At 40.8% G+C, this 23,982-nt stretch overlaps 1 protein-coding gene and 1 pseudogene across 1 annotated transcript; both read right to left on the reverse strand.

Annotated features, from left to right (window-relative positions):
• Nucleotides 1–7,781: 7,781 nt before the first annotated feature.
• LOC122069146 lies at nt 7,782–9,125 on the reverse strand. Its single transcript, XM_042633086.1, has one exon. The coding sequence runs from the start codon at nt 9,123–9,125 to the stop codon at nt 7,782–7,784; it is 1,344 nt and encodes a 447-aa protein (XP_042489020.1).
• Nucleotides 9,126–11,817: 2,692 nt separating this feature from the next.
• Nucleotides 11,818–18,158, reverse strand: LOC122069147 (annotated as a pseudogene).
• Nucleotides 18,159–23,982: the final 5,824 nt, after the last annotated feature.

The following is a 23,982-nucleotide window of genomic DNA, read 5'->3' on the forward strand; positions in this document are numbered from 1 at the left end:
GGGTCGCGGTTGTCAGACACTGTGGCAGTTAGGCATTACGCCCGGCGAGTCATGTAGGACAGTCGGCAACCCCGGTGGTATTTCAAGAGGGCCAATCGTACTGCTTTTAAATTGCTGGAGTCAGCACTGTCATTTAATTTATTTACATTTCTGTTGAGAGCCGGTGGACGGCATTGTCTTTATTTTTCCGAGTACTCACAGTGGGCCTTCTCCAACAGCCCTATGGGCGTATCGCGGGAGGGAGTTCGCGGCTCGTACCCGGAGTATACGCGCACTGTGGTTGTAGTAGCACTAAAACCAAAGACTTAGTAATGTTGATTAGGTGTATGTGATTTAAAATGAATTGCATGGCATGTAGTGCATATGATGTGTTGTGATGTGTGGACTGTTGTGTGTGGTCCACCTCTCTACTTACTGAGCTAGTGAGCTCATTCCACGTGTACACCCCCTTTTTAGATGTGTTTGCAGGTCATGCATCTGAGGAGTATGGGGTGGGTCCCACAGTCGAGTTTCCTGAAGAGGACTGGTGGACCCCTGAGGAGTTTGAGCACGGCGTAGACTGCGCATGTGAGAGCTGTGCTGCGGGACAGCAGTTCTGAGGCCGAGCTGAGCTCAACCTTGGAGGCCGTGCCGAACTCCACTACCGAGGCCGAGCTGAGCTCTTCTATGTGATGCCGAGCTGGGCACAACCCTTGATGCCGAGCTGAGCTCCAGCCTTGATACCGAGCCGAGCTGTGTACTCTGATGATTTGATGATATTTCCTGTATATACTTGATATTTGAACTTTATTCTTTTTGTGTATATATCATGCCTTCGGGCCCAAATGTATATAATTATTGTATCACCATTTGGGTATCAAGTATATGGGAATTATTTACAGGTAAAACTTAGTCTTCCGCTGATCTGATGAATTGATGTTAGTGTGTATGCTGTGGTGGAATACAGTATCCGATGATCCTGGCAGGTTTGGGTTAACCGGTGTTAACTCGGTCACCACTCCGGTTCAGTGTGAACGGGGTGTGACAAGTATCATCTTCTATTTTTGATTCTTTTTGTACTTAACAGATGTAGCCCTATGGGGGGCATAGCTGTAATTATGATCCAGATGTGAAAACATTCTTTTTTGTAAATATGGTAAATAGCAATAGAAAACACCAGTTAATATATTTTGTTTATATTATAAGTATATGATTTTAGAATTTATTTCATAATCTTATGAACTTAAAGTACTGCATCGTGGATCCTGGATGGATTGTGGACATGTGTGTGTGTCCATGTCGCCAGCCTTCAGGTGAGTGGAGGCAGGGTGTGACAGTCTTTATTAAGGTGATCATATTTCCCCCATTCTGTTCATCTTGGTAGAAGAAGTTCTCTATAGGGGTCTGAGAAAATTGATGGAGGAAGGGAAGCTGAAATGCCTTCCTGGTCCTAGAGGTGTTCAAGTTCCGAGTCACCTTCTATTTGCTGACGACATTTTTATCTTCATGAATGCATTATCAAAATATGTCAGGAATCTCAAAACATTTTTACACAAGTATCAGGAATTCTCTAGTCAAAAAATGAACTTGGCAAAGAGTAAACTATTCTTCGGCAAGGTGGCTTCTCATAGAAAGAGATTTATTTTAGACGAGATGGGAATCCCAATTTGCTCCTTACCTACAAGATACCTTGGAGTGGAGATCTTCAAAGGAAGGGTTTCTAGGGACAGGTTGCTTCCTTTGCTAGATAAGGTAAAATCATGTCTTCAGGGATGGTCTGGAAAACTCCTTTCTATGGCTGGTAGAGTGGAGCTTGTTCGCTCTGTGATAGCAAGTATGCCTATTCACAACTTTCCAATATATTGGTGGCCAGATTCGGTTATCAAATTAGTGGAGCGTTGGATGCACAATTTTATTTGGACTAGGGACATTGATTCGGTGAAGAAAATAGCAGTTAAGTGGGACTCTATTTGCAAACCAAAGTCTGAGGGTGGCCCTTGAATTCGTCGTCTTCGAGATGTTAATGAAGCTTTCCTTTGCAAGCTTGTTTGGTAGGTGAAACATGAAGATTCTCATATGAGCAATTTCTTCTGGGCTAGTTGTTCATCTAAATGGTTATCTTAAAGAAGGTTACAAGCAATCTTCCATCTGGAAAGGTTTTAAAAAATTATGGGATTTTGCTTCATCTCATGAGCGTTGGACAGTGGGTGATGGTAGAAAAATTTCTTTTTGGCAAGATCGTTGGCTAGGCCCAATTTCTATGGCAAGTCAATCACCTCTTCACTCCTCTTACTTTCAAGGATCCTTGACAAAGCTGGCAGATTTTATCATTGATCATCATTGGGTCTTCCCTTAGGTTCGTTCCATTTTCTTAAAAAAAATTATTTGATGATATAATAGCTCTCCTAATCCCAATGGGAAATATGAAAGATGTGTGCAGTTGGGACCTCTCTCCTTTAGGAAATTTCTCCACAAAATCAGCTTGGGAGGGGCTGCGGAATTCTTCTCCTAATGTGGGCTGGTCTCGGTTGATTTGGGACTCTCATCTCCTTCCTCGTCAATCAGTTTTTGGCTGGAGGTTATTTCATAAGAAAATTCCATCTGATGATAAGGTCAAGGCTAAAGGAGTGTACCTTCCCTCTAGATGCGAGTTATGTTTGGGCTCCGAAGAATCTTTTCTCCACCTATTTCATGAATGCAATTTCACAAATATTTATGGAGCTCATTTGTCAAACTATTTGGTTTTTCCTAGAATGGATCTTTCAGTGAGAATTGGGCTGCCAATGGTAAATGGTGGTCTCAGAAAGCTAATTCTATTGGCCTAAAAGGAGCATGGTCTACTGGTTTTACTCTTATTCCTTACCTTGTTTGGTTAGAAAGGAACTCTCGCAAATTTAAAGGTGTGGCCAGAAGTCCCCAAGTCGTCTTCTCTTTTAGGTTGAACGACCTTAGATTACTCTCTCCCAACTTCAAAGGAAGAACTCTTTTGTAGCAGATTTGATTAGCTCGAGAAAGCTGGCCATCTTTGTTCCTCTCCCAAAAGCTGAGAGGTTGTTGGAAGTTTTTTGGTGTCGACCTGATCGGATGTGGATTAAGCTAAATATTGATGGCTATTCTCTCGGAAATCTAGGGAAAGGTGATGCTGGGGGAGTTTTCAGAGATGAATCAGCTAGAGTGGTCTCATCATTTAGTTTCTTCCTTTGTATCTGCACTAACTTTGAGGCAGAATTTCTTGTGCTGATCACAGGTTTGGAGAAAGCTAGGGAACTTGGCCTCTCTCACCTTTGGGTCGAATGTGATTCAGCTTCTGTGGTGTCAATGGTCACAAAAAGCCTTGTTCCATGGTTTGTTATGCAGCGATGGTTTTACCTTCAGCCTTTTCTCTTGTCTATTTCATGGAAGATAACACATTGCTTTAGGGAAGCCAATCCGATTGTAGATTACTTGGCCAAGAATGCTGCAAGGTCTAAATCCTCCGTGGGTCCTCATAATTGGATGTCTATGCTTCACGAGGATTTACTTTTAGATGCTCAGAGAAGAGCAAGATTCAGATTCTATTAGATCTAGTCTATCCCCTGTTGATGGCCATGCCGAAGGTGAGGGTTCAGGCTAGTTCTTTTTTGGTCTTGTAATTTTATTGTTTCTTTTCCCTTTTTGTCATCCTTTTTATCTTCTAATACAATCGACCTTTTAGGAAAAAAAAAAAGACTGGAAAATGGCTATGTCAGTGATGTTTCAAGCGGATGACTAAGAACATCTTTTTTTTTCTCAAAGTCAACTTCATCCCTTCATAAATCGATTAAGAGTTTTTCTTTCCTTGAATTAATTAAAGGGTAAAAATAAAAGACTATTATTTCATGACATATTATCAGTACATATTACAAACAAAGATAGATTAAACTCTACCTATCATGGGTAATCTGATTCTGCAGAAGACTCAACACTATTGCATGCATTTTATAAAGAGATTGGTGAGTCTGAAAATTTTCCGATCGCAATCTGATCGACAATAAATTTATTAGCTGCCTCGGTTAAATGGTTTCCATCCCAGTTAACTCTAATAGAAGGGTTTGCACAAGATCCTATGAATGCTGGTTTCCCATCCACAACTACTGTTTGCTCACACCGTGCAGTATTGCTGAAGTTATATTTGCCTCCAAACCCACAACAAGCTGCCAGTTGTTGCTGAAATCCTATAGGAAGAATCACAAATGTTTCAATCATCTCTCTCTCCCTCTCTAAAATATTAGATGATAATGACTTACCAAAATCCGGAGGTTGACTCATTAGGAGGTACTTGACAGAGTAAATGTCCACATATGTGATGGCAGCCAAGGGAAGTTGCTTTCTCATTTCCACCACAGCTTCCTTCAACTTCTGATTGAAGTATTGTGATACCTCATTATAAGGAGTTGCACATGTGCTTTATCTATGTCAGATGCATTACTCACTGGAAAGTTTGTAAGGATATATGCAAAACAGCTAATAGGACCTGTGTTATGGATACAGAATGATCTACCTCCTAAATCATACACTGCCTGCAAATTAGAACCACATCTATCCATAAGGATATGAAAATCAAACTGTAAACTATTTATCAAAACCAAAACAAGCCATTAACATTGAAATGATGAAATTGTTTAAGAAGTGGTCTAATGATGGTTTCAAAATTGAGATCGTTTAGTTGACTGGTTTAAACCGAACTGAACCCTTTAAACCGATGACAAACTAATTAAAACCAATAAATGGGGACGTAGTAAGTTAATTCATTCAATGTTAAGTTTACATCCATTTTGCTAAAAAATTAAAAAGGAAAAAAGTCATTTGTATAAAAAAATAAAAAAAATAATAAAAAAAAACTTAAAATTAATGATCTTGATTTCTTTTTTTTGCTAAATGGATAATTTATTGAGAAAGAAGAAAAAAACCAGCAAACAACAAACAAATCACAGAGCAAGCCATGAGGCCCCACCTTCAGCATAGCCATCAGTAGGACCTAGGGCCGCTCACTACATAAATCTATACGAGGGTCTAGAAGATTCATCTCTCGCCATCATATCAGAGATATGGCCTGGAAAAACGTCATTGACTGTCGAGCATCTTGATTTTGCAGCTTTCTTGGCTAGGAAGTCTGCCACCGAGTTCCCTTCTCTATAGTTGTGAGTGATTTTCCATGTAATACTTCCCAGGAATTGCCTTAGATGGTTCCATCTCTGCATAGCCATCAATGGAATTTTTCCCTGATGAATTGACATAACCAGAGCCGCTGAATCTGATTCTACCCAAAGGAATGGAATAGCTAACTGTTTTGCTTTCATGAGACCATGCATTAGACCTAATTCTGCTTCATAATTTTCTTTAATCCCCAAATATATACTGCAAGACCAGAGACACCTACCATTATGATCTCTCATGATTGCACCTACACCTGCATTACCAGGGTTCCCAAGAGAGCTTCCATCAAAGTTTAGCTTGACCCACCCCGTAAGCGGTTTGCACCAATAAACTTCCAGAGGGGGTTTAATGCCCGTGCTAAGAATGTTCAGACCCAACCTCCTGCAACAAAGAATTTTATTCATGGATTTGATTGATGTTTTCACATTAGGAATAGTCTCTCTAATGTTGTTCTTAATCATTTCAATCACATGCCTTTGTTGTCTCTGTCTTTCTTCAAAGCGGTGCCCATTCCTTTCTTTCCAAATGTTTTCAGCTGAAATGGCAAAGGCGATTGACCAGACCTCTTTCAGATTAACTATCTTCATTTTCCTTTTCCACCATGAAGCCAGATCATGAAGGGACTCATGCTTCCTACTTGGAATATTAAACCATTCACAGACAATATTCCAAACTCTCTCTGCATACTGGCAATGGACCAAAATATGATCCAAATCCTCGCTCGAGCTTCTGCATAAGTCGTATCTAGAGGCCATAGAGATTCCTCTTTTTATAACCGCCGCATCAGTAGGTAGTTTGCCATGCATGATTCTCCACCCAAAGATAGAAATTCTCAGGTGCAATTTCTTAGACCAGATCAGCGCCTCCCAAGAGATTGAGTCCTTTTTCCGCCTAATTGTATTCCATGCTGATTTTGTCGAAAAAATCTCATCAGTGTTGGGGCTCCAAACACACCTATCTTCGTACTCAGACTGGGGAAGAGGGATTTCCATGATGGTGTTGATGCTTTTAGTCATTGTACTCGATTGGCAATTGGGGAAGTTCCATTCGCAATTCTGAATGACTCGATCAACCTTACCATTGAATGCTTCGTCTGAATTTTGTTCTGTCTCCATAAGCTCAGCGATAATCTTAGGCCCCAGCCATCTATCATTTAAAAAATTTATTTTCCGTCCATTCCCGATGATCCATCTTTCGTTTAAGGAGAAAAACTCCCATAATTTCTGGAAACCCGTCCATATCGAAGAGGACATGTGGCCTTTTCGAAGAGATCCATCTACTTTAGTGAAGCGAGCTTTCAAAAATCTATAAGCTGGGTCGTCATCATGCTTCCTCTTCCAAACCGCCTTGAACAGCAGGGCTTCATTGATCTCCCTTAACCTACGCAGACCTAGACCACCCTCAGATTTTGGTTTGCAACACTGATCCCAACTTACTATGATAGATCTGCACGCATCAACATCTCCTGTCCAGATGAAGTTGCGAATCCACTTCTCCATGATCTTGATGAGCTCAGATGGCCACCAGTATACAGAGAAGCTATGCATGGGAATGCTCGTCACCACACTTCTGGCAAGCTCCACTCTACTTGCCATAGAGAGCAGCCTTCCCTTCCAACCCGCAAGTCTCGCTTTAACTTTGTCCATCACAGGGAGGAGGAATTCTTTCTTAACTCTACCTTTGAAAATTTCCACACCCAATTACTTAGTGGGCAAACTACAAATTGGGATTCCCATCGTCTCTCCTATTATCAACTTTCTAGCAGCAGAGATGTTCCCTAAAAACACCTTGCTCTTCTCCAAGCTGATGTGTTGACCTGAGCATTCTTCATACATAATTAAGAAGGATTTAAGATTCTTGACGTACCTTATAGATGCATTGATGAATATGAATATGTCGTTGGCGAACAACATATGACTGGGGGTAGGCATCCCACGAGGGCCGTTTAGGGGTTTGATTTTCTTCTCTCGGATTATCATATTGAGCCCTCTACACAGGACCTCTTCAGCCAAAACAAATAAGAGAGGAGATAAGGGGTCACCTTACCTCAGCCCCTGACCGACATTAAAGTAACCCACCAGTCCTCCGTTCAGAAGAATGGAGATTTTTGCAGAATCCAACAACTGATGAACCCATCCAATCCAGGTTTCAGAGAATCCAAATTTCCTCATGACTGAGAATAGAAAGCTCCAATCAATTGTGTCAAAGGCCTTTTTGATGTTGATTTTAACTCCCATCCCTCCTCCTCTCATCGCAGTCGACATCATATTAGCTAGCTTCGAAGCCAAGTAGATATTTGTATGAATAATTTTCCCCCTTTGGAAGGCCCCTTGCTCGCGAGAAATAATTCTCAGAAGGAAGCTTGTCAGTCTCATAGCAAGAGTTTTAGAAATTATTTTGCAAATAAAATTTCCCATACACAAGGGGTGGAATTTATCCAAAGAGTCAGCCCCTTCAGTCTTTGGGATAAGTAAGAGAAAATTATTGTTGATCCCCTGAGGCATGATTCCAGAAATAAAGAAGCAGCGAATAGCGTTGCAAACATCATATGCTATAATATCCCAGCAGTGCTTGAAGAACTCACCAGGGAACCCATCTGGGCCAGGAGAGCTAGCAGGATCAAGGTTTCAAACCGCCTCTTTGATCTCCAAATTTGAAGGGATTCTGTCCAAAATGGCTCTATCTCGTTGTAATAATTCACGGGGAATGTAGTCAAGGATCGAGGGATGCCTAGACACAGGCGCTGCTTTATGAAAATTAGTGAAGAAGTCCACCATATAGTGTTCTAGGTCTGATCGCTCTGATATGATAGTGCCATCATCTGTCTTTAAGCATCTAATAGAGTTTTTAATTCTTCGCATCTTCGCCGAGAGGTGGAAGAATTTTGTACATCTGTCCCCAAGATTCTTCCATCGAATCCTCGATTTTTCAGCCCACATTTTTTCATAGTACTCCATTGCCTTTAAATACCTTGTTTTGGCATCCGCCTCTTGAACAAATAAAAAATCATCAAGACCATCTTCGTCAATTTTCTTTTGGACCTCCTCCATCTCCTTTTTTTCCTGCTCAAGCTCTATATTGAAATTCGGAAATTCAGTTTTTGCCCAAAGCTTTAGGGTGCCCTTAAGTCGTTTAAGCTTCTCTGCAACCCTATATAAGTTGGTGCTAAGAGTCCAGCCGCTCCATGAAGCACTTACCATAGATAAAAAATCCTTGTGTTCCACCCAATGTCTATGAAATCTAAAGGGGCAATTGTTCGGTTTTTCGCTGGGAACTGAAGAAATAAAGATTGGCGCATGATCTGAGCCAATTTTCTGGAAAACCTGCTGAACTCCCTCATGAAAAAATTCAACCCAGGCATTATTGCAAAAGCTTCTATCCAATCTGGCCAGCACATTCCCTCTCTTACTATTATTGGTCCAAGTGAACCTGCTTCCCTGAGAAGGGAGGGCCATGAGATCGCAAGAGTCCACCATAGCACCAAATTCAGCTGCCGCCCCCATATTAAAGGCTTCAGGACCTCTCTTTTCATTTGAAGCCAAGATGGCATTGAAATCACCAACTACAAGCCAAGGCATAGTCTGAGCAGGCGCAGAGGCAGCCAGGGAGGCCCAAAGATCTCTTCTTCTCGCTCGAAAGCAATTCGCATGGACGACAGAGACTCTAATAATTTTTTTGTGCCATTCTAGAGAGATGGTAATATGCTGGTCGATCGCAGACACAATGTCCGATCTTCTAATATTTCTTTTCCACATCAGCCACAGGTTTGGAACTTTGTCTGATCTGTTATTATGGATAAAGTCGATATCAAATCCCAGCCTATTAAAGAAAAGCTTAGGGAAGGCGGTGACATCAACCATAGGTTCTGCAATGCAGATTATTTCAGGGAACTTCTCCTTTAGAATGTTACTCAAGGCTAATTTTGCAATAGCCTTCTTCATGCCTCTTATATTCCAGAATAGCACATTCATGGATTACCTTCTTGAGAGGCCAATACGGCCAGACTTTCTCTGAGCCTGCACTGCAATGCCGGTAGATAATCCCTTCTTTTTCTTCCTTCACAGCACTTGGCTGAGACCATCCTCTTCAATTCCTGCGGCGTTCACCTCTCTGTGGTGAATGAGTACATTACCACCAACCACTTAGGTGTCAGGGATGGCTATAATAGATTGAGAGGTATTGCGAACTGTGTCACCGTGGTCTTCGTGCATCTCAGCAACATAGATAGACTGCCCAGAACTGGAGAGACCTACTGATCACTGACCCGCATCCATCGCTCCATCCTCCTCAAGGGTATTCGACCCGTACTCCGATTCATTTGTAGAACCAAATTCGAAATGCCCCTCTTTTGCAAGGAATTCAGCCGGATTGCCTTCCATAATTGTTCCATAATGGATGGGGAGGACGATCTCAACATTGCCATATGTCCTCCCCTCATTTGAGTCTAGGATATTATCTTCTAAGTTCTTTCTTCTCAAGTTGGAAAGAGAATCATACCCTACGGAATCTGGATTCCTTCCAACTTGGGAAGATCTTCTCCCCACCGTCTAGCCCCTCTCCTCCCTGCCAGAAACTGTGTTAGCCGCTTCAGCTCCGGCAATGGCATCCTGGTTTGTTGCATCAAGACTAGCTTCTCCCTGCTTAGTCCTGGGTACCTCCATCGCTATCTTCTCCCTGCAGTTTTGGACATAGTGTCCAACCTTCCTGCAATAACCACATCGAGCCATCCCATCTTTATAGATAATGGCTTGTTTAAACCAGAAGACCTCCTAGGTTCCTGGTTTCAGTCTCTCCACTTGAATTTCATCCAATCTCTTTCCATTAATCTCTACCTCCACTTAGACCCGGGCGAAATTCCCCATCGCAGTGGTCTGGGTTCGTCTGTCCAAAGCCACAGGCCTGCCTACTGTCTTTGCCATTGAGAGAAGGATTCGCTCATGCCAGTATTCCAAAGGCAGGTCAGGGAAATGAATCCATCATCATAGCATTCTTCGCGTGGACGTCGAAATCAGGTGTCCATCTTTGAAATCTGATGAAATGTCCCCCAACTTTAGGGGGGCTCTGCCGCCACATAGTAGACATGTCTCCTTCTAGTTCAAATTGAAATAAAATGAAACCCCTACCCATTGGTGCCATTCTGATTTGGCCCTTTAGGTTCCAATTCTTAGCCTCTTGTCTAATATTATTCATTGAAATCATTTGAAAGTTAGCTCTTCCGATCAACGCAAAACGAAATCTGGAGAGCCGCTCTTCATAAGCATCCTGGGGAATCACTATTTTGGTACAAGAGCCCGATGGATAGGTTCAGGTAGTGAATCGACATCAAGTAGAGATCTACCCACCACTGTTGCAAAGGTCTTCCTACCTGAATGGATAGGTTCAGGCAGCACTGCCAATTCCATAGCAGCCTCCTCCCTGACTGGCCTGGCATCTATCCTAGGGACTGGTTTCAAATAATCCGTGATGAGGCCTTGTTTGAAGCGCCCTCCATCCGGATCCTGACCATCACCCAACAATCCTGTAGTGGAATCCCCATTCCTCACATCATTCTCCATCCTTCAACCTTATGATTTGATTTCATTGTCTTAACTAGTTTATAAAACAATTCGGTTTCGGTTTAACCTAATATAGTTTACAAGGCATTTGGACTGGGTGGCACAATTGCAACACATTATACAAATCCATATTGTGATTAATGAAAACTTAAGAACCTCAACAATAGATACACACCAACAACACTACTGCCTAGGAAATAATAAATTTACCTAGTTAATAAGAAGGTTCAAATATTAGAAGATGATATGATGAGAATGAGCATCTATTTGGTCTAATTTTGAAGGCGGCCTTGAGTAATATTGGGGAGTCATCTCACGTGAGGGAGCTTCTCTCATGGTCAATGGTCCATTTCCTTCTATCTAGAAACCTGGATTTTAAGGTAAAATTTACCTCTACATCTCTTGCAATTGAAGATCTGAAGTGGACTAGACCTATTGTTGGATTGGTCAAGTTGAATATAGATGGGTGTTTCTTGAGAAATCGAGGTTTGTCAGGGGTTGGTGGAGTGGTTCGTAATTGTTCTGGATTGGTTTTATTAGTTATGCTATCCCGCTTGGAAATATGACTAACTATAAAGTGGAATTCTCCTCCCTTTTTATTGGTCCGAAGTATGTAAAGGAGATGGGAGAGGAGAGGTTGTGGGTGGAATGTGATTCACAGACAGTGGCAGAGGTTGTCCTTAGGAAATCTATTCCTTGGGACTTTCTTCAACAAAGGAGGTTATTCAGTCCCTTTCTTGAATCAATTACTTGGAGGTTAACGAATTTTTTTACGGAGGTAAATCACAAGAAGTGTTGGTCGAGAGCTTGAAACTAAACAAGAAGAAGCAGCCTAAGCTCCCTTAATAAATAGGGATTCATAAATGGAATGAAAGTTGCAATTCCATGATTGAAAAATGGCTATATGTCAGCGATGTTTCAAATGGATGACTAAGAACATCTTTTTTTCTCAAAGTCAACTTCATCCCATCATAAATCGCTTAAGAGTTTTTGTTTCCTTGAATTAATTAAAGGGTAAAAATAAAAGGCTTTATTATTTCATGACATATTATCAGTACAGATTACAAACAATAGATAGATCAAACTCTAGATATCTAGGGTAATCTGATTATGCAGAAGATTCATCTCTGTTGCATGCATTTTGTAAAGAGATTGGTGGGTCTGAAAATTTTCCAGTCACAATTTGATCGACAATAAATTTATTAGCTGCCTTGGTTAAATGGCTTCCATCCCAGTTAACTCTAACGGAAGGGTTTGCGCAAGATCCTATGAATGTTGGTTTCCCATCCACAACTACTGTCGGCCCACATCGTGCGATATTGCTGAAGTTATATTTACCTCCAAAGCCACAACAAGCTACCAGTGGTTGCTGAAATCCTGCAAATGTGTCAATCATATCTCTCTCTCTCTCTCTCTAAAATTTTAGATGATGATGACTTACCAAAGTCCTGAGGTTGGCTCATGAGGAGGTACTTGATAGAGTAAATGTCCACATATGTGATGGCAGCCAAGGGAAGTTGCATTCTCATTTCCACAACAGCTTCCTTCAACTTCTGATTGAAGTATTGTGATACCTCATTATAAGGAGTTGCACAACCAGCTTTATCTATGTCAGATGCATTACTCACTAAAAAGTTTGTAAGGATATATGCAAAACAGCCAATAGGACCTGTGTTATGGATCCATAATGATCTCCCTCCTAAATCATACACTGCTTGCAAATTAGAACCACATCCATCCATAAGGGTATGAAAATCAAACTGTAAATCATTTATTGAAACCGAACCATGCCATTGAAATAGAAATCATGAAATCTTTTAAGAAGTGGTTTAATGTTGGTTTCAAAATTGAGATCGTTTAGTTGAATGGTTTAAACCTAACTGAACCCTTTAAACCGATGACAAACTAATTAAAACCAATAAATGGAGACATAGTAAGTTAAGTCATTCAATGTTAAGTTTACATCCATTTCACTTAAAAAATAAAAAATGAAAAAGACATTTGACAAAAAAAAATAAATAAATAAAATTAACAATCTTGATTTCATTATCTAATCCCGTTTGTTAGACAATTCGGTTTCGGTTTAACCTAATATAGTTTACAAGCCATTTGCTCATGGACGGGGTGGCCCAATTGCAACATAATATACAAATCCATATTGTGATTAATGAAAACTTAAGAACCTCAACAAGAGATACACACCAACAACACTACTGCCTAGAAAATAATGAATTTAACTTGTTATTGAGACGGTTCAAATATTATTAATTACCTGAATAATCTTGGAGAGCGTGCTAATTACATCAGGAATGTCAACTTTAATTTCCTCTAGAGATTGGTTGCTGAATAAACCCAAACCGATATCATTTTGACCAATATCAAATGTGTACAAAGCTTGACCAGAAAACTCCTCCTTGGGTAACAAATTTGTGTAGATTCCACCTATCAACAGATGATGAATAGGATTTTATGAACCGGTACTGCTAAATGATTTATAGCTATAGAGGGATTTTAGCTAATTAAATAATTACCTCGGTTCCTGATTAACTATGATCTGGATTTGAATTGTTGGAACAGTGAGACTTGCACATCCAAGTAGAAGGGGCTGGGTCCTCACCCAGTTCGGCTTTTATCCGACGGCCTAATTGTTGCCCCCGATACCACGAAATTTGCACCGTGGATGAAGCTAGTTCCCAATGAATCGAGATATGCACTGAGGTTAGGTAATCCGAATCTTTCAGGTGATCAAAATATTCATTATTTTAAAAACAATGATCAAGTCAATAACTGTTCCATTGCCTTTGCATTAGCAATAAGAGATTCGATGAAAAAATAGGATTCAGGTAACCATCTCTTTGTTTGCAGATTTTTAGCTCAAAAGAAAAGGGAAAATGGCAGGAGGGAAGGGGGGGGGGGTGTACAATTGGGGGACTCCTTAAAGCTTAATCCCATTACCTATAACTCATATTATTTGATCTATCCAAACACTACTTTACTCCATAGCCCATAGCATTGGCCTATTTTAGTCTCCCAACGTAAACGGCTAGAAAGCAACATATTCTGTGGTTTTCCCTACAAATATTAGGAATGGCAATGGGGTGGGTTGGATAGAGACTCGCCCCACTCCACCTCTACTGAGGTGGTTTTGTATCACCAATATAGGGTTAGTGTGGCAGGCTTGAAAAACCTGAATTGGGATCTTGATCAGTCCTAGTTCATTCAGGTCTAGATCGATTTAGATTGGCCCTGGAATTGATATATTAAGGGGTTTTCACAGAGAAACAGCTTGCGTTCACATCCAGCTATGTCTAGGTGTAAGTAGTGAGGGTGGAGTTCCTTCCCCCCACCTGAGCAGAAAGCCTAGGAAATAATGAAACAAAGTTTAATTTCTACCTATGAAATCAATGGTGAGCCTTCCATCTGAAGGTCTTCCAATAGGCATGTGAAAAAAGGTCTCCCCATTGGGTGGGGTGACAAGAGAGAAGGCAGCAGAATCAGCTCCTGTATCAGTATTTGAGTCCCCAAAGTTGAAGATTGCTGGAAAATTGCAACTTGTATTTGAAGCCAAGGCCGGAACACTTAAAATCACTATGGAAGACAACAACCCAATATAGAAAGGAGTCATCAGAACAAGGATACCAAAGGTATGAGAAGAATCCATCATCTTGAGAGACTAAGAGATGATGAGCAGTAGAGACTAGAGAGGATAATATTACTTTAGATAATTGGCAGAGTATATTTAGAGAGAGAGGACAACATAAGTATTGAACTACTTACTAGCTAAAATGCTAAATGGAGTAATACCTGTTCGTTTCCATTAGATTTTGGAAACAATTTTCCTATTTTTATTCCTAAAATTAAACAGAATATTTACTAAATTTAGTGTATGGTTATATTTCTACAACTCTTTCAAAGTTTTCAAAAATTCCAAGAGAAGAAATCCAAAGAAAATAACCAGAATGGAGAGGATCTAAGAGACCAGCTAGTAGAGAAAATAAGGAATCATTTAGTGATAACATGTTCACTTTATTTTCACTCTGATGATCATTGGATCCAATGTCTCCACTATACTTTATATTGCAGTAGGGGACAAATAACACTAATAAAAAAAAATACATTTTTTAGTGAACGAACCAATAAATAAATACACAATTGGTATGTGATAATTAAATAGAGTTTTGATTTTTACCCCCCCCAAAAAAAATCGATATTTTATTTGATTCATTGGGGCTGGAATGATTGGACATTTTGGAATCCAAAGCTGATCTTTTTCCAAATTTGGTAAGTTTTTAATAATTGATTCAATACATAACCAGCCAAATAATATGTAAATCTAATTTATTCTATTATTATGCATATCAGATTTTATTTTCAGCATTTATTTCCTATGGATTGACCTATAGCTAGGTCATATGATTTTATTTGTTGCTTAACATAGTTATAAAAAATGGAATGGAAAAAAAAATTTAAATAGACAATACATATTTTAAATTTATTTTCACTAAGAATCAATTGTATAAAATATAGAAGAAAAAAAATGGAATAATTTACAAATTGAATGGAACCGAAAAGAGACACCGAAACAGCCAACAGGATGACTGAGGCCGACCTCTTAATCCACCGCCGGCATTTCCATATGCAGAAAAAGATCCAACCACATCAACCACACATGAGACGCAACAAATAGATCACAAAGGAAAAAGACACTGAGTCATCCTATATCTGGGACAACCCAAAGCGTCCATATTTAGATCCTTCTTGGCCAAAGCCGGCCAAGCCATCACAGGGTCAGAGATATCAAAATGTGCAGCAGACTTGGAAAGAAAGTCAGCAATAGAGTTAGCCTCTTGCCAGCAGAGACTGATTTCCCACTCAACCGGATGTAGGAACCTCATTATTAACGATATAGGAGTTCTCTCCCCATTAGGAAACTCTATATTTGGTTTACAAGATGAGAGTCCCTATTTTGGGAAACTGTATATATGGGCTGCATATTAGGAATTCATATCCCTTGTATTAGTCAAGCATATCACATGTAGAATCCTACCTTATCATAATTTTTTGTATTCCAAATCTTTTTAGATTGACTAGGACAACCTCTTTTAACATATTTATACTCTCTACGTGTGATATGCTTGACTAATACAAAGGATATGAATTCCTAATATGCAGCCCATATATACAGTTTCTCAAAATAGGGACTCTCATCATGTAAATCAAATATAGAGTTTCCTAATGGGGAGAGAACTCCTATATCGTTTAATATTCATACAAGCTATCCACCTTTGATGAACGATCCATGGGACTTTTCTTTTCTGACCAAAGTAACCACTACGACTGAATCACATTCAATCCACAGCCTTTCCACCCCCAATTTTTCAGCATGTTCAATCCCTGAAATCACAGCCATAAATTTTGCCACAAAGTTTGAATGAATTCAAGGGAAATCCTGAAATTTGCCAACACCTCCCCTTTATCATTGCAAAATACACCTCCAACTCTAGAGACACTTGGATTCCCGATAGAACACCAATCTGTGTTTACCTTCCACCATCCTCTTGGGGGCCAACACCAAAAAATTTCAAAAATTTCACTAGGCCTACCCTGAACACCTGAAAATCCCAGCCTTCTAGCACTTAGTAGATCCGAAAGGGAGATCAACTTCCCTGAGTAAACCAAGGACTATGAAGAGATTTCACTTCTAGTCATGGCAAAGCAGCGCTCCATAGACTTTAAGATTCCATCATGTCTTCTAGCATTCCTTTCCATCAAAATCCTGTAAGATGTCAGAAAATTTTAATTTTAGGGGATAAAACCAAATGTACTTATTATTATCGTCAATAAAAATAACAAAGTATTTGTTGCCATCAATAGACAAAGTGGAGCACGGACCCCATACATCACTGTGAACTAAGTCTAAAGGAAATAAACTAAGAGAAAAAGTTTGCCCTAATGACAATCTACTAGCTTTGCCTAATTGGCAAGCAGGGCACACAGAACTAAGCTTGGTGGAGAGACACGACAAGGCATTTGCACCAACCATGAACTTGAAAAGACCAGAGTGAGGGTGACCAAGCCGTTGATGCCAACCATTGATGGAAGTGCACTCAGTGAAATTGGCGACTAGAGAAGAAGACGGAGAAGACAGGGTATAGAGACTCCCCTTACTCGGTCTGGAAAGCAAAATCTTCTTGGTTACTTGATCCTTGACAAAGAAGTGAGAAGGGTGAAATTCAAAAAAGACTTTATTGTCGCAAGCAAATCGCTGAACAAAAAGGAGAGGTTTTGTGATAGAGGGAACATGCAAGACATCACATAAATTAAAAGAACGAGAGGGGGAGAGAGAAGGGAGAGAAGAACCAATATTACTGATAGAGAGTCCCTAACCATTACCCACATGAAGTTTGTGGTTACCATTGTACGAGTCATAGGATGTGAGAGATTGAATGTCAGGAGTGACGTGATGGGTTGCACCGGTATCAGGGTACCAAGTCAGAGCGGTAGATGGGTTGTAGTAAGGTGGGTAGGTGGGTGTGGGAAGAAGAGGAGGGTTGGTTGTGAAGTGAGCCACTAGTTGAGGGTTGGGATTAAAGCCAAGATAAGGTTGAGGGAAGGGGTAGCCAGGTTGGATAGGGATCAGTAATAACAGGTGTTGGCATTGTGGTTTGCATAGTTGTGGATGGAGCACCACACGTGCATGCCTAGTTGAGGAAAGTGGCCGCCATGGCCACCACGACCACCTCGTCCACGCCCATCGTGACCACCACGACCACCTTTCCCATATTGAGAGTTAGAAGTGGTGGAAGAGGCATCACGCTGAGCAGTGTTAGATGATGGAGTGTCTATAGAGGCAGGAGGATCGGTCTCTAATGTGTTACAAGCAGAGGCCTTATTCATGAACTCGTGGCTGAGAAGAACGCCAAGAAGATCAGAATAGGCTAGTGGCTCAAAACGAGCAAGGAGCGTTGGAACAATGTCGCGAAGATCTTTGTGAAGAGCGCAAAGAATGTGAAGACAGAGGTCGGATTGTTTTATAGGAGACCCCGCAGCAGCAAGCTCATCAGAGAGGGACTTGGCTCATTGCATAAGGCTGGTCATGGATTCATCAGTCTTCTAAGAGAGGTCTTAAAGGCCAAGATTGAGAGACATGGTTCTAGTGGTAGAAGCAGAACCAAAAGCAGAACATAGAGAGTCCCAGATGTCTTTGCTAGTTTCTTTGTCGACGATGAGAGGAAGCACTTCATCGGAGAGGGTGGATATAAGGAGACTCATAATCAGGGAGTCCTGATCGTCCCAGTCGGAAGCAGCGGTTGCCTCAGTGGGCCGCGTTTTGGAGCCATCGAGATGGCCAAAAATTTTCTGACCCTTGAGGAAGGGCCGTATCTGAGCATGCCAGAACAGAAAGTTCTTGGACGTGAGCTTGATGGAGACAAAATGACGTGCTCCCATGAGCACTGGTTGAGAGGATGTGGGAGAGGGAGAGGGAGAGGTGAGGTTGGTTAATAGAGTTTCCAGCGACATGGTGAAGAAGAGAAAAAAAAAAGGAAGAAGAGGGACGGTGGCCTATTGAACTCTTGATACCACATTGAATTTGAATTGTGTTCACTTTCTTTCATTAGCTAGGTTTACAGTATTTGTAGAGATTACATCAGATCATAACCAAAATGGAAATTAAGATTACAATCTTATTACAATTAAATTCTTCCAAGAATAACTAATAGCAATTTTTGGCTTTCCAACTGTAGAAGATACTGCAGTATAGGATCCAAGAGTTTGCGGTGATTTGTATCACAAGTGGGATTGACTGTACCTTGGAGAGAATCGTCCAAGTTGGACTGTGAGCTGTGGGATTGACTGTATCTTGGAGACGGCTGGACTGTGAGCTGTGGGATTGACTATATCTTGGAGAGAATCGTCCAAGCTGGACTGTGAGCTGGACGTTGGTCAATAAGAGCGTCTGACAGAAATTCAGGTTTGCTTTGATTGGTCGCATAAACTTTCGTTTGCATTCGCTGGATGTTTTAAGAAAAGAGGCTACAGAAAAGTGGAAATTGAAACAGCAGGTTGTTATGCATCCTCTTGGCAAAGGTTATGTTATATTTCAGTTCCAAATAGAAGAAGACATGGCAGAGATATGGCGACGAAGTCCCTTACAGCTTGGTGGTTAGCTCATTCGTTTCAGAGATGGAAACCAGATTTTAACATACATGACAAGCTTATTATGACAAAGCTTGTGTGGATTTGTTTTCCAAATCTTCGCCTGGAATACGGGCATGAAAACATTCTTTTGTCTATGGCCAAGGCGGTGGGTAGAACCAAACAAGGCATTTTGGGACACTATGCTCGAGTATTGGTTGAGTTGGATGTAGAGGAGTCTTCAAGCTGTATTGAGGAAATCCAGGTAGAACATAGAGAGCCAGGCACGATGAAAGAGTTCTATTTTAGGCAGAAGGTGATATACAAAGATGGGATGGTTCGTTTTGGCTTCTGCAAACGAGTGGGACATCGGCTCTCTATTTTTCAATTAAAGATCACAGAGGATGAGCGTCAGGGAGTATAAGATAGGGCGGTATTGATCCCTGGAGCAACTTACGTTGAAGATGGAGTTGACTCAGTGTTACCCAAATCTGGTAGAGTTAACTCAGTGGGGCGTGTGGGAGATGACCTTCCTAATCAGGAAGGTAATTCAAATTTGGATTCCCAATCTTTTTTGGTTAGGCCAACTTGTGAGGAGGTTTTACTGCCCAATATGGAAACGGTGGGAGAGAATCAAAGAATCACAAACGTGATTGATGAGGAGAATTTAGTGGTTTCCTCATGGGCCAAGGATTTAGAAGGAAATTTGGAATTTATTTTGGGAAGCGAATCCTCCCAAGATAGCGTTATTGAGTCCGACTCTAATTCTCTAAATGAGTTTGTGGTTGGGTCTGATTGTGAGGAGTCAGATTATGTTGTGGGATCGGACACGAATTGGGAAAATGGGTCAATGGAGCACCAATCGGATTTAGGTGCTGGTATGTTGGATAAGAACTCTAGTCAACAAGAGAAAATGAAAGGGAGGAGGGGAGGTCCGTGAGTGCCTCCATCCTGATCCTCCGCAAGAAGTCAATGCTTGTCTAAGAGGGGGAACTAGAAACTCCTACAGGGGTGCCGCAGGTCAAGCTGGAAATATGATGATTGCTCCTTCTCCAGTTCGTCCAAGGAGAAAGAGAAATCAAACCAGTGGTGGGGTGGAGCAGGTTGTGGGTAGCTTTCCTACAACTACTGTTTGGGATGGGCAGGTGATTGTGGTTCATCCTGAGATTGCAGTTATTGATGCAGTGACTAAGCAAAGGAACTGAATAATTTGGAGCATTCGGTTTCCCATCGAAAAAAGAAACGAGTCACGAGAGGACAGACCAAGAAGTCCGTCAATGCTGCCTCTTAAACTTTGTTTATGATGAAAGTTTTATATTGGAATATTAGAGGGGTTAAGAAGAAAGTAGCTCGAAGAGTCTTGTCTTGCTTATTGAAAGATCATTCTCATGAGGTGTTCTGTCTCGCCGAACCTATGGTAGATGTATCCAAGTTTCCATCGTTATTTTTTAATAGATTGGGGTAAGCTTCGGACTTCATATATAATAGTCGAAGTGACGGGATTCCTAACTTATGCGTGTTGTGGAAAGTTTCAATTAGTAGACCCTGTGTTATGTCTGAATTGAACCAACAAATTACATTCTCTTTGAACTTGATGGGCAGGAGGGTGTGTATCTCGATGATTCATGTGAGTTGCTTTAGAGCCACCCGTAGGGAGCTGTGGTTGGATTTTTCAAGTCTTTCAATTGGTGCAGAGCCCTGGACAGTGACGGGTGACTTCGATGCTATTCTTGCTTCCCACGAAAGAAAAGGTCCGGGAAGGTATAATATGGGTGCAGCGGTAGAATTTGGAGTTATAGTAGATGCCTGTTCACTTTTATAGGTTCCTTCTCAAGGTCTAAAATTCACATGGACCAATAATAGGCATCGAGGGCATTTGGCGGCTGTGTTAGATAGGTCATTCTGTAATAATTAATGGTCTACCTTCTTTGGAGATCGCTGTCAACGGGTTCTACACCGATATGCATCTGACCATGCTCCTCTTTTGGTGTTCTCAAAGGCATTTCACACACCAGGTAACACCCCCTTCAGGCTTCACAGAGTTTGGATGGATCATGTTGATTTTGTCCAGGTTGTTAAAAGGGAGTGGGAGCAAGATATCACAGGATGGCCGATCTATCGGTTGGTTTAGAAATTAAAGAACCTAAAGCCTATCCTTAGGCATTAGGCAAGGGAAAACTTCCCTAATTTTGAAGTGGAGCTTCAGGGTGCGAAACAAAGATTGGAGGTGGTCCAGGCGGAAATAGAAATTTCATGGATGGATGATTTTGTGTTTGCCCGTGAGGCAGATGCCAAAACTACATATGTGAAAGCTTTGGAAGATCATGCTATGCTTTGGGCTGAAAAATCAAGAAATAGATGGTTGAAGGACAGTGATAAGAATTCAAAATTCTTTCATCTGTCTACTAAAACTTGAAGGGCTTGGAACTTAATTTGCAATCTCAAGAAGGAAGATGGATCAATGGTTGAGGGTCAAAATCAGTTGGGTCAATATGTTTCAGGGTACTTTGAAGCTTTCCATGGAGAAGTTCCATTGTCTTGTCATCCTGAGTTTTTGAGTGCATTCCATCTATGTTGCTTCACAAAGATAGAGAGGGGTTGGAATCTACTCCATCTTCTGATGAAATCAAAAGGGTGATTTGGGAGCTGGATCCTAATAGCTCTCCAGGGTCGGACGGATTTTGTGGTCCCTTCTTCAGGAAGTGTTGGGACATTGTTGAGCATGAATTTTGTGTGGTGGCATGCTCTTTTTTTTTCTCAGGATACTTGCCTAAAGGTGTAAATAACTACTTCATTACCCTTATCCCAAAAGTGGAGGGAGTGAATATTCTAGACAAGTTTAGACCTATATGTATGTGAAACTTCTTTTGCAAAGTTAGCATTAAAATCTTGGCAATGAGATTAAGTGGCTTGATTCCTAGACTAATTTCTGAAGAGCAGGGTGCTTTCCAGCAAGGTAAAGTTATTCTTCAAATACCAGTGTTGCATCTGAGTTGGCTAATTTAATGTTCAATTCTACTCGTGGTGGTGGCTTAGGATTGAAGTTGGATATGAGGAAAGCATTTGATTCTTTATCATGGGTTTTTCTTTTTGTGGTGTTCGAAAAATTTGGGTTTGGACCCAAATGGATAGGTTGGATTCACTAAAACTCTTGCATCAACAAGAATCTCTGTCCTAGTTAATGGAGGTCCAGTGGGTCTCTTTGGTGTGCAGAGAGGTCTTCGTCAAGGAGATCCCATCTCCCCCCTTTTGTTTATATTGGCTGAAGAAGTTCTCTGTAGAGGTCTACAGTAGATGATCAACTCCAATAAAATTAAGGCTTTACAGGGTCCCCATGGGGTTAAGGTTCCCAGTTTTATTCTGTTTTCTATTTGTAGACGAAATTTTGATATGCAAAGTTTTCTTTAGGAATATCTCTTCAATGAAGGAGTGAATCACTCAAGAGTTGGGTATCCCTAGTTGCAATTTTCCTACCCAATATCTAGGGGTGGAGATTTTTAAGAGAAGAGTTAGAAGAGACCCAATGCTTCCTCTAATGGATAACATCAAAGGTTGTATGTAGGGATGGAAGGGAAAGCTTCTTTCTATGGTAGGAAGGGTGGAGTTGGTTAGGTCGATCATTGCAAGTATACCTATTCACAACTTTTCTATCTATTGGTGGCTTTCTTCTTTGGTTGTTCTTATAGAGCGATGGATGCAGAATTTTATTTGGACAGGGGATTTTGATTCGAGCAAAAAAATATCGGTGAAATGGGACTCTGTTTGTAAACCCAAATGTGAAGCATGGTTGGGACTGAGAAGACTCTGTGATGTAAATAGAGCTTTTCTTTGTTAACTTGCTTGCAAGTGAAGCATGAAGATTCTACGTTGGGCAGATTTTTTAGAGCAATATTTTTGTCCTCCTCTGGAGAGTTTAGAAGATCTTATAAATCATCTTCTGTTTGGCCTGGTATTAAAAGAATTTGGGGTTTTATTTCTTCAAAAGAAAGATGGGTTGTTGGTAGGGGAGATAAAATTCAGTTTTGGACGGATAGGTGATTGGAGAGTCACTCTATTGAAGAGCTCTTGAGTTATGATGAATCTTTATGCCCAAGGGAGCGATTGGTCAAGGATTTTATTCAAGATTTCTCATGGAATTTGCCACAGGTAAATTCTTTTCCCCTAAGACATATTTTTGCAAGAGTGGAGAATGTGAACATCCCTTCATTCCAGGTGGTGGATAAGTGTTTCTGGAGCCTTTCTTTGTTGGGAGCATTCTCGATAAAATCAGCTTGGGAGGAGCTTAGGCGAAGAAATCCTAGAGTCCCATGGTTTTCTTTGGTTTGGAACAGGGCTCTTCTTCCTAGTCAGTCCCTGTTTGAGTGGAAATTGATGCATGGAAAACTAGCTATGGAGAAGGATATCCATGCAAAAGGTATCTATCTGGTATCTCGATGTGAGCTTTTCCATAGTTCTTTGGAATCTCAACAACACCTTGTCTTGGACTGTAGTTATTCCAAGTTTATATGGAGTAATTTCGCTTCTTGCTTTAATGTTTCTTGGGTACCTCAGCCTTCAATCTCTGACTTAGTATCGTGGTGGAAAGCTAAGAGTAATCAAGTCCCTGCAAAGAGGCTTGGTTGGCTCGTCTCATCCTTGTGCCCTTCTTCCTTTGGATGCAGCATAATGCTAGAAAGTATGAAGGGAAATTAATGAAGACAGAGTTTTTCCTGAGGCAGATTATTGCAACCATGAGAGACCAAATCCCATCTTGTAAGAGTAGAGTGCCTTCTATGGTGGATCTAATTTGCGCTAGAACATTGGGTGTATCAATCTTTTCTCTAAAAAAGTCTCGTACCTTGTAGATAATTTGATGTGCGCCTCCTCCCTCATGGTTCAAGCTTAATGTGGGTGGATGTTCTCTGTTAACCCTAGGAGAGCAGGAGCAGGTGGTGTTATCCGTGACTCAAATGCTAAGGTGATAGCTTCTTTTGGGATCTTTCTAGGAGTAAGAACAAATTATGAAGCAGAATTTCAGAGTTAGTTAAAGGTTTAATGATGGCAAAAGAGTTGGGAATTCAACATTTATAGATTGAATCGGATTCTATAGCTTTCATAATGGGAGGGAATAGATTTCTGGAATATTCTTCAGGATTGG

This window comes from Macadamia integrifolia, unplaced genomic scaffold (genome assembly GCF_013358625.1).
Source record: "Macadamia integrifolia cultivar HAES 741 unplaced genomic scaffold, SCU_Mint_v3 scaffold538, whole genome shotgun sequence".
NCBI lineage: Eukaryota > Viridiplantae > Streptophyta > Magnoliopsida > Proteales > Proteaceae > Macadamia > Macadamia integrifolia.